The 12,441-nt window shown below is 35.5% G+C and overlaps 1 protein-coding gene across 7 annotated transcripts in view; it reads left to right on the top strand.

The window, feature by feature from the left end:
* LOC128165648 (uncharacterized) overlaps positions 1–12,441 on the top strand; it is a 62,010-nt gene that overhangs the window by 26,351 nt on the left and 23,218 nt on the right. For all 7 annotated transcript variants that reach the window (XM_052830383.1, XM_052830382.1, XM_052830380.1 and 4 more), the window contains exon 4: positions 11,016–11,074. In XM_052830383.1, the coding sequence (XP_052686343.1) occupies positions 11,016–11,074 (59 nt within the window). The remainder of the gene's footprint in view (positions 1–11,015; positions 11,075–12,441) is intronic.

The following is a 12,441-nucleotide window of genomic DNA, read 5'->3' on the forward strand; positions in this document are numbered from 1 at the left end:
AGTGATTTGTTATGGGCTAATTCTCCCAGTAAAATGATAGTCTCTTGTCGTATAATACACTGGCACTAAAAGCATAAAAATCGTCCATTTCTCGGCAGCATAGGGGGAAAATTGGCCATAAAATTGGGAACGAACAAATATATAAATCAGAAATTTAAATTTTTCACAAAGAGCAATTACAAAGCTTTCTAGGTATATTTACAATCTATAAATTGACTACTTCAAACTTAAAGAAGATGTTGTAACTCTAAGTATCTTAATCATTTATTGTCACTTGAAACTGTATGAGCAAAATGTGATTTAGTCTTGACAATCTTGGCAAGGGAAACTGTTGAAGATATAGAGATAAAAGTAGATTGTCAGGGAAAAGTGATGATTGACACATTTTTTGTGCAATACTAACATTTTATGATGGAACGACGATGACGAAAACACTACTTATTAAAAATCTGTGTTTACCTAGTGAGTGGGCTACTCTCTAATTATTGGAGTACCGAGTGCACATCACAAAGTTGGAGAAAAATTCAATAGTGAAGTGAATACAAAAGTATATATACTTTTCGAGCTGATGTAATTACATAGTGCTGCATTAACAATTTAGAAATCGCCACCCAAGTCTGGCTAAGAAAATTGTTCAACAGTCAATGAACTTGGGCTTTCCCAATTTTAGGTCTTTCAAAGTTAACAAATCTTTTTTCAATAAAAAATAAAAATACATCCCCGACAGCAAAATTAAGTCGGATACACAGGTGCTTGCGAGGGCACTGTGCTAATAAACTAGATCATAGGATATTAATGTGTTCACAGTAGAAGTATCTGTAACAGGGATGACGAGTTTATCAACCCCATGACAGTTAAATTTACACTTCTTTTAATTTGGGATCTTCTTAATTCTTTTGATTGCATTTTTTATTATGGGTAATTCATCATATTTAAGCTGTTCAAAAATATGCGAAAGGAGCCGTCTTAGTGAAATTGACAGACAGGCATGATGGGAAGCAGACCTCTCCGTTAGAGAATTTATTCAGCATGCAACATCTTTTGCGTGCAGATGGTACAACTTTATCGACTAGGTTGAAATAAAATTTTAAAAAAGCCAACTTTAATGATACTTAGATTTATGGATTAGAAAAATTGAGAATGTCTCGAGTCTTCATTGATTTTCATGAATAGTGGTTTGACTGCAGTTAAAGGGAGGGAAATCTTGCAACAGATTTTTCAGTGAAAGTGGGCCCACAGTGGAATGCTTCACATTGATGTGTTAGTATTATCAGTGTGTTGTGTGTTTGTTCCTAGTTTTATGAGGGACTATTGGATGGTACTAGAGACACTGTAGATTATATTGCAGCCTATCCCTGTTTGTTTGTCTGGTCATCCCCTCTCTTTATAGTCCCAGATAGGTCATTGTGTCTTCTGCTTGGTATGTTTTGGACACCTGCTATCATAGCTTGATAAACCCCGAATAATTTCTTGGAGGAAAGCAGGCAGCAATAATTATGTAAAGAGATATAATAACTCCGAGAGTGTATCTTGACTACTTGAGCAGCAATGTCTTTTCTATCAATGTCTAGTCTCTCGCTTTGATCAAAATAAATAATGGTTGAGATCTGTCACTGAGAATAGGATTTAATCTACTGATTTTCCTTCTGTTCTCTCTAAAAAATGATCTTTTGTAATTATGTGGAAGTATCAAATTTCACATCCATTTAATTTTTTCATCATGGTTTAATTAACTTCACTGACAGTTTAATTGTGTCTTTATAAATTTAGTAATCCGTGTACAATCAGAAATATACCGAATTATCAGCTGTTGAAAAGGAGAAGAAATAAAGAGATATACACAGAAATTATTTTAAATGGGTAATGATATCTTGTATGTGTATTTGGTTACATATAAAATTTCAAATTGTTAGGAATTGTATGGAAGGTAATTATGACAAATCAGATAAACTGATTGCCGCAATACACATGTTGTGCAAATATCGCACAATAACATTTTATCACGTTAATGAAATTCCAGAAATTTTGTTCTGCCAATTTGTAAGAATGGAATACTTCCAAAGTCTTCCTTTTTTTAGAGCATTTGATTGGCTCTGGATTTAAAGTAATTGAATACAGTCAGAAAATAATATGATATATCTTTGTTGTCTGAGGCAGCGATGTGGTGCAATATGTAATGGTGAAGCTACTGCACTCCCTCAACCACGCCCTTGTGCAACGGGCTGTGTTCAGATTTGATCCTGATATTGCCAGTTAATGAAAATTATCCCAAGAAAAAAATACTGATGTTGCAAAAATTAAAAATGACATGAAAGAGAGGTTTTTACCAACAGCTTTTTCTATCCTCTTATTCAGAGTAAATTCAGTGGCCACAGAGGTACACAAGCAAGGATTATCAGTGTCGAATTACACCTATAAACCCTGCACGGTCCGACCTCCCTGTAACCTCGAGCTGGACTTAAGATTTAAATACATCTCTTCACTCCAATAAAAACCAACCTTTGAAGTAGGTACATACCCTATTGTGGCCACAAAGTTGAAATACTTAGCTGTAATTAATTTGAAATCATTAAGTTGGATGACGGACAGAAATCTGATCAAATGGGGTGGTTAAGAGCATAGGGAAGGGCTGTAGAAGTCTTATTAGAAGGCTATAGGTGCTAGAGATACAGGTTAGCCATCACCTTTAGCTACACCTGTAAACTCTAAACCTTTCATCAAACCTGAACTGGTATTATGTTGCTTGTACTAGGTAAATGTCTCATGTTTTCATATACCTAGATTATAAAGCCCATAATTATGCTGACATACAAAATTTTATACTTTTTATCATTTGTAATAATAGATTGCTGCCTTTCATCTCTGTGTGGGAAGAAAAGAGATATGGAGTTTAGCTACTGAAAGCAGATTAAAAGTGAAGCTTTTTCCTTATGTTTTTAAATCCCCTACATTTCAGTTTAAGAGACTGTCAAGGATTAAACTGGAGTATATTTGTGTTTATAACTGATTTGATGTTTCCGGTAGATAATGTTGTTTGAGGACCAAGCACTTTCTTAATCTACTTATTTTGTCTAGGACATTGTGTACAATTTTTTCTAGCACAGAAATCTTAATAGCCATCTGCGACTTGAAATATTGAAAAAAAATATCTTAATTGGTGTCAGCTAGGACGTATACATATGCACCATATGCACACTGATTTTGTATGTGTAAAATAATCTGAAAATCTGCACTTAGCTAACTGTACAATAGTACAAATTATAGACTGATTAAAAGTGCAGATTCTTTTTGAGAGCCTCTTTTTGCTTTTTAAGTGTATGCATGTGCACACAGTAGATATAGGTCTTCACTTATAACACTACTGAGGATATTTATATAACTGCAGCTTTATAAGTACATCAAGACTTCACTCAAGTGCCTTTTGCACAATTGCATGTCTATGACAAATTCATTTAAGAAAAGAGGAACATTAAAGAGCTTATGCAGCACAAAAAAAATCCTTTTTTTGTGAAGTTTGAGATTTACGTACTACCTTTTTGTACTGTTTTAGCTGATAATAATGATTTAGATTTTTTCGCCTCACAGTTCTGCCGGCAATGCTGCAGAAACAAAATAATGTACAATGGTTTTGATGCCATATCAAATCGTGTTCACATTAGCCTTTAGCCTGCAAAATAAATGGGGCTATCTTGATGATGTTAATTAGTCTGCTGATGACCTTACTCACCAAACATCGACACTGAAATCTTGGTTCATCTTGAGCTTGTTTTTCATGTGATATAGAAGCCTGGGACCATTTCTGGCCTTTTATAATAAGTGTTAAGTGTAAAATGTTATAGATTTCTTTCAAACATTATCACAAATTTGCCCTTCATCAGGAAAAATATTAGCTGGTGAGAAATCTGTAAGTGATAAGAATTACTTATGAAATGTGGGGTCTTCCATGTATTTGGATAGATAGGGCACCATTCTAGTTATTGATTCCAACAAATAGATGTGAAATTAGCAGTAATTTATTTGTTGATTCAGGTTCCAGATTAATGGTTTACCTGGAAATTGGTTCATTAAGTTCAGTTTGATTCTTGCACTTGGTTTGGCTGTAGGAGGCGACATTGCTGCAGAGAAATACTGATGTTGTCCCCAGGTTTACACTTGTTAATTGTAATCACACCAGTGTATAGAGAATAAAAAAATTAATTGCAACATTGAATCGGAACATTTGAACTAATGTATACTGAAAGGGAGAGGAAGCTAATTAATCTCCTATCAACGTTGACATTAGGAAACATAGAACAGACTTGTCCAATCCAAATTTCATCTTGCCTTAAGTAATCGAAAATCACCTTAAAGTGTACCACATATTATCAACAATATCTTTTATCATTCAATCATTAAATGTGTATTGCTTTTCCTTTTAAAAGATTAGGATAGGAAATCCTTACTTAGCTCTCTGTGTCTGACATGAACAGAAAAAAAATAATCAAGTGATTCCTATCTCTGAATGGGAGATATACAGCTGGGGCGAGTTTAGAGATAGACTCCCCAAAATATTTATCTAGGTGAGGCTCAATCACTGAGAATAAAGATTAAATGTCCTTTAATAATGATGACCAGTCAAAAGCTTAAGACTAATTCTGCAGTATCTTTGAAGTCGAGGTGTAGATATAGTCCATAATCAAACACGGCTAATAATTTGTTGACATTTATGTATACCCAGTAAGTGACAATCCGGTGTCTTTTGTCATTTGAACAATCAGAGCTGTTTGAAATTGATAAGTGTTTCTTCTAGAGGATTAGCACAATTCAGGATATTAGCTGACCCCTTGCATTCTGTGGTGTATCATTCCCTTAGCGCTGCGAAGTAAATGACGGAAATTAAAAGTTTGTGACATCAGCATTTAAAGGGGGAGAATGAACCTATTAGGGATCTCAAATTGTTCAAAGATAAAGGACAAACTACTTGACAGCCAAGTGTAAACCCCAGTCATATCAATACAATTTGCCAATTTCATCAGTTTCAAGTGTTGAAATAAAATTTAATATTTTAATTGAACAAGTACTTCTCAGATAGCTGTCAGATATCTTTTGAAAATCCAGAGGCCTATTGAAGAAAATTAAATCCACTTTGTGCAATACTTCTGTCCAAAGAATGAAAAAAATTCACTCCTTTTCAAGAGGGAAAATAATTGTAACTTTGTTTGAATTATTTCATGAGTGTCAGTGAATAAAAGATTTTCAAATATGTTGAAAAATGAAATTGAGTAAACACTGTCACGAAGAGAGCCGTTTTCAAACAATTATTTTTTCATGACCTTTTTCGAGTATCAATTTTAACCATGATTTTTAGCCCTGTTGTGTAGTACAAGGGTTCTTCTAGATGCACTTTGCCAAATACATTTGAATATGTGCCCATGAAAACAAAATTTAGCAATGTAATAAAAATGAACTTGATAGATTTTTTACTGGAAAGTTGCCCTGAACTGACAGAGTAAACTTCAATAAATTTATTATAGTTTTCTTGTTGCTACAAATAAGCAGCTGATATAGGCTCACAAATTAGCTCTACCTAGGAGAAGCTTTTGATGAAGATGAATGCCTCTGTTAATGCGAGATAGCCACTGGGGGCATGTCAGACTGATTGGGGGTATCCAGAGTGTTTATTTATTGTGGGAGATCCCTTGCCCTCAAAGCTGCTCCCTATGACCCATTTGTCAGCAACAGTGGCAGACGGAACAAGGACCAGCATCTGCCTTAATGACCACCAGGCCACATAGCAAAGGGTCTTCACACCTAATTACCAGAGTAGGTCTTTTAATCTTTCTTGAAATTTCGGCCTTTGAGAAAAGAAGATGTTTGATTCTTATGGATGATGACCCCTTCGCATCATAGTGAAATGGCTGTGTCATCACTTTATGTAATTGTTGGAGAGTAGATCAGAAAACCTGAAGTATGGCTGTCTCCAGACAGTCTTATCCTTGTACCTCTATACACTTTGATGTGTGAAGTTGTTTATCTGACTTCTCCTCTTATAATAACTTATACTCACACCTTCTGAAAAATGGACACTTTGGCTTCTAATGAAGACTCGTGTGGGAAATTGTGGGAGATCTCTATCAAGACACAGTTGATAGGACAGACAAAATATAAATTGATTTTTAAAAAAATACAATAAAAAGTATATGTATAGATATTTAATATGCCGTAGATTGCGATAACCAATTTCCGAGGTCTGCACCGTTCATGCCTCTGCTGTGCTTCTAGCAATTTGCCTTAAGCATTCTTAAAGCACATTAGGAACACATTAGGAGCACATACAATATTTTTCTGCCTGGGTGTTGGTTGGAATAACCTAGAAAAAACAGGAAAGACTACATACGTGGATGTACTATCTGGAAAAGTAATCAGTGAGATGGTATCACTCACTGATTCGGGATCACTTGACATGTGCCCAGACTGAGTTTCACGGAGCCTGCTGCCACTTGATGGTTGACAGAAAATTTAATTGAATTATAATCAAATTACTGCAAAATATGTTGTCTAGATACACAGGGAGATGCTGCTTATGAAAATGGAGGATGCAGTGCTTCAGTCTGTGGCCTGCCATCCAGTTCAGGTCAACATTCTGTCCTTGTGCTGAACCATGCACACCAAACTATAGCTCAGATTTGGCTAATGTGCTGCTGATTTAATGTTATTCCCAGCAGAACAGACCTTACACCCCCCTCCCTCCAAAATCTCTGTCATAATTCCTGTTAAATGTCTTGAGTCAGATCTATCAAATTTGCAAAGGAAGAGGGCTCTGATGATAAGAGGGATTGTTTATCTTTGACTTCAGTAGCCTAATGACCCAATCACCATGGCGGTTTATTGATTGATACTGAATGAGATGCTGTTTGATATCAGTTAATATCTTCCTCTTTACTAATTAAATAAAAACAAGGAGACTGTTTTTACTCTTACTCATATTTAAAGAGAAGCCAGTTTTAATCAGTTGACTTTGATCTTGGTAAGAGACAAATCTTCCATCGCTGTTTCCACTGGGATGAGGTATATTGAGTGATGGAAGAGATAGAGTTAGGATACTTTTTAGTATTATTGAAATAATTTTTAAAGCCTCCTCATGAGCAGTATTCTCAATAAATAAAATAGCGAGATAAAAATGATCTAGCAGGGAAGTATTCTGTTGAGACAAAACAGGCCACAAGATAATGAATTTTATGTTCAAACTCGTTTGTTGCAATTATTCTGCCGACGTCCAGGTGCGATATTCCTCGCAATGGGTAGATAAAATGTAACGGGCCAAATGTGTTTTTTCCTCTCCATTTATTTTTCTTCAAAAAAACTGATGAACATCTTGTGTTATTAATTCCCTAAATACATAATAGACTTGACGGTCCCCAGTAAATGTGCACATCCCAGGAGTCACTCGAAGATTGTTTGAGCTGATAGTATTTGAAATTACATAAACTGTAGATTAAAATTCTTTCCTGGGAGGCTACCTGTGCATTGTTGTTTTTCCATGGCTTTGTTTTTGAGAAACCACTTGAAGAAATTTGTGAGAAGTTTCATGTTTCTTGTTTAAACCCTGATATAATGCGTATGTTTGAACACGCAGTAAAGTACTTTTGTGTAATTCTTGTTCATTACCTGGAAATTTACCTATTATCTTGATAAAATTTTGCTGGCTTCATCGTATTTACTTGTGATTTAATTTACCTCCAAACAAATCAAATGCACAATCAAGCTTGTTATGCATATTTCATTTCCTTCTCTTTCATACAACTTGATCTGGAGTTCATTATAAGGTTAACAAGGGGGATTAACTTTTAATTTATTTGATTTGCTGATCATAATGATATCCTAAGGGAATGAAAACTTTCCTGTTATGAATTTCTTATTTTTCAAAATGTTTTCTTCCACCTACCAAAACCTATTATCTGAACATAATCAAAATTAATTTATGAATCTGTTATATAAATATGATAGGTAAATTCTAATTTATTTGGTTTCCTTGAATAGCAATTTGTATCTATGGAGAATTACTATATATGGAAGTGTTTTTTTGTGAAAAGATCAGATGACATGATTTTTGAAAAAACACAGGACTGAGCACAAACCAACAGACCTTTCTGTGACCAGGGGGGCGGTGCTTATACCAAGGACACAGCATTTACTCCATATAGCATCAAGTTGTCATGGCTGATCAGAGGGCAATTAAAGAATTGTATGAAAAATTGTACAAAATGCATTGCCATTAATTGAGTTTTTGAGTTTACGTGAGTAGATAGTAAATACAGATTTTTGTTCGGCCTGAGTACTGTCTGGTTATTGCCGTATTGCTCAATTTGATTTTTTTTTTCATCATTCAGTGATAGAGGAGGTGTTTATGTTGAGATTATCAGCAAGGATTTAAAATAAGTGGAAGGTGAAAGTTAAATTAAAAACCTCGGCCCCTGACAGGCAGTAATCAGGGCTCATTAAGGACCGAGAGGGTGGCATTTATTGGAGGGTTATTGGGGGTAATCAAACTTTGAAGACCCCATACCTATCACTTTTTACATGTAAATATCAAATGTCAATTAACCTGTGATTGAATTAAGGGACGGACACTTGACCAGCATTTGCCATTGATTAATGGCAGAGGGGGAATTTGAACCCACAGTTAACCTGCAAGCCAATGAAATTATATAAATGTTGGCTGTCGCCTGTTGAGAGTTCTCTGCGACTTTATGGTTGGTCATTTAACTTGGTTGACCCAAGTGATCCCTCAATAAATAGGGGACCCCCTGCGGATACTGATGAGAATGATGTCAGCAACCTGTGATTCGCCTCCAGTGGAATGTCCATTGTCTGTTGGTCTGCTTGTCCCATCATTCAAATTTTTACATGCTTCCGATAGATTGTCTTTATTAATATTTCATGCATTTGTTTCTGAAATTTAGTTAAAAGTTTAATTTGTGCCAACTTTTATTTCCAGAGCCCTTTAGTACAAAAACAGAATCACGTTTTCCCCTCAAAACATGTAATTAACTTTAAATTACACAAAATATTTTTTCCCCTCGAAAATCTGGAGTTCATTTTTTGTATGCACCGTTCCTAAGGAATAAATGTTGTTACCCCAACATTACAAAGTGTACTTGTCTCGATTCCGATGTTTAAACTTTGCAATTCCTGCTCTTGCAATAAACTCCCTGTCTCCATATGTCTGTTTTTGACTGCCAGATTTTCACTTTGGTCTACATTTTTATGTACCATACACACATCTCTAATCAAAGTAAAAAAGACCCCTCCTTAATGTCAATATCTCTTGAAATAAGTGTAAGTTAATTTGATAGAGAACAGATTGGGGGGTTCTAATACAACCTAGGAGATATTTTTCTCTCAGATGAAGAGTGCTGAGAATAGTTGAAAGCCGTGTGGCTTTTGAATAATGTTTATCTTTTAATAAGAACTTGTGTCAGATATTTGCCCGTCAAAGTAATACCAGGTAAAGGAGAAGGGAACCTTAACATGTAGAATCTCAGACAGAAAAGACAGCCTTTGTATTGATTACTCAATCAAAATAAAGCCAAAGACTTCATTTATCATGTTGCATAAGCTCTTGGTTCATGAAAAGTAGATTACAAGGCTCCAAGTTGCTGAAGATACCGTTATAATATGCAGTGATGTAATTGTAGAAATATAGTCCAATCCCTGTGCTTGATCCAATCCCTATGCTTGATCTTTTAATTGGAGTAGAGGGGGTCTAAGATTTACCTTGGCCATTCCTGGAAGTCGGTTGATGGCTGTCTTACTCTTCTACCTGGGAGAGTCTGCTGGATGGAAGGTTCGAGTCTGACTGAATAAATGATATCTTGTAGCTATAGTATGAACAAATACAACACAACAGGAATTTTATGATCATTAAATGTTGGCATCGCTCAATCCGAAATGCCAAACATAAAGTCAGTATCTTGCACTGTTATGTAGCATCTTAATTTGAGGAGAATTGATCAATTCGAGCGCATTTTTATCCTGCGTGATGATTTTATTTTTTTTTCAGTCTGAGGTTCTGCAACATGCCTTGGCAATAGCATGACTTTTTTAAAAAAAACCCTGAAACTTGCCATTTTGAAGGAAACAAATTTGCTTATAATTGTGATAGGTAGTAAATCTGCCAAATTATGTCAGGGAATAGCAGATAAATGCACCAAAGAATATATATGTAATGTTTGATTTTTATTACATTTATTAGCAAGTTAATTACCATTTCTGATGTGAACAAAAAAGTTGAGCCAATAAATGTTATGGGCAGACCTATCAGTGTTTTTAGCTGTGATGTCTTTAAAATTTATATATTTTCACAGAACCATAACCCCAAAGTCTGTTTTCAATAAAGCGTTTGCCTCAGTAAGCAGGATCGTGTTTGTTTTGAGGTGAAAATCCTGATCAGAGTTCATACCTCCATTCTTCAAAGAAATAAATCTCCAAACTGCTCTGATTTGAAATGGTCAGGGACCATAAATTATTGTTTGTTAACTTTGTAACAATAATCTTTGAAGTGCCTGTATATACCTGTGTCGGGGAGAGACAGAGTTCACGTAGATGACCAGTCAGGCAAATTCAGGTTTACCAATCATTTGGTGTTTGTGTTTTTTCTTTTTTCGCATAATTAAGAAAAATGACTCCATGTAAAGCATATTAATCACCAAGCAGTATCGGGGCAATGGCTTATAATGTGTTCAAAGGGAGATAACTCTATTCAACTTGCTAAGTTGTTCAATTCCCATAGATCCTTTTGTTGATAAGACACATCAATCTCTGATTCTTTAATCCAGTGAGTTTCTTTATCTATATATCTACCAAAAACTTATCTCCTCAGCACAGTTTTGTGTACCTGTATCTAAGCTCCTCATTCCTTGCCCCAATGTCTACCCTTATTAAAACAGCATCTATTGCCTGATAATTTTCATGGGCTTGACATGTAGTTTGCAAGTACAAATATGATAACAAGATTCTTTTTTTCCTTTTTGTAGGGATTTAAAAATGGAAAACATCATGCTTGATGAGAAGAAAAAGAATATCAAAATAGTGGGTAAGTACTATTGGCTAGAAACGGTACAAACATGTGCCTACGTGGTTACCCTCTTTATCTGCACTGACGTAATTTAAGGTTTAAGGAAGTTCACTTGGCCCACATCTTTCTGATATCAGTTATCTTGGGTTTTGTTACAGAATTTCTTCCTTCTATAAACTTTAATCTAGCTGGTTCTAATTGTATTAGTAATTAGAGGGGTCATGGGTTAACAGAAGGTCAAGGTATAGTGAAAAATCAAAACATTTAACAGTGTGATTTAGCAACATGAATTTGCATGCTTTTATAAATAGTTTTCAATTAGACACTCCTGATCTGATAAACATACTGGCCTCTTTTTTTCTAATATTGGATGCCAACTTAATCGTTTGGACTTTCACAGCATGTTAACGGGCATAGACCAGGGTCATTGACTGGTCTCTGGTTTTTTAATGATCACTGACAGATGGACAGGGGACAGTGACAGAATAATTGATAATTCTATGGGCCAGGACCTACCGGTCCTCTTACCAATGAATGCCCCCAATTCTGTAGGCCCGAATGGAGGGCTGGAGAGTTCCCTGTAATTTATCGGACAGCTGAATGGGGAAAGGAGGATTATGCATTAGCATAGCAATGACATCTATCCATAGGGGATTACCTGACTGACCTATGCTGTACGCTTGACCCCGGGGTCAAGCAGTCAGCCAGAAACGCTTTTTAACTTTTCCACCTATCCTTGCCTGATGCTGTGAAGGTGTTTAATTACATTCTCAGTCTCTGGGGGGATAAGCAAACCTTTTAAGACTGTTTGAGAACTGTGTACAATGCCGAAATGATTCATTATTATTTTTTAATGTACATCATAAACTGATCTGAATGGACAGGGATGTTTGTATACAGTCCTAATGACTTGTAAACACTGTAATCAAGTTGATATATACAAAACATGAACATTCTGACCAGAAAGTCAGAAACATCACATATACATCAAACTTGAATATGGACTACTTCCTAAGTTTGTTTATGAAGTGCTGCTTTTAACTCTACATCATATATCCGTTTGATCCCTCGCTTCTGCAGGATAGCACCATTGCTATTTATATGCAGTTGCAATCTGCTCTCTCTGTTTCTCAAGGCCATAATATACCTACATGCATTTATGAACATCTTGTTTTTAGCTGCACATGTTTGCTGTGATGTCAAAATGAAATAGTTTGTTATTTGGAGAGAAGTGTTGCATTTTTTGCATTCACAGACTCACTTTCCATTTATAACCCTGACAATTCTGAGGCTGGTGTGCTAGATTGGAATCTTGTTTAGTCGTCAGATTGGGATTGTGAAAATGCCTGCAGCACTTATAATCCCAAGCACAAGGGGCCCTGTGC

The sequence above is a fragment of the Crassostrea angulata genome, chromosome 10 (assembly GCF_025612915.1).
Source record: "Crassostrea angulata isolate pt1a10 chromosome 10, ASM2561291v2, whole genome shotgun sequence".
Lineage (NCBI taxonomy): Eukaryota > Metazoa > Mollusca > Bivalvia > Ostreida > Ostreidae > Magallana > Magallana angulata.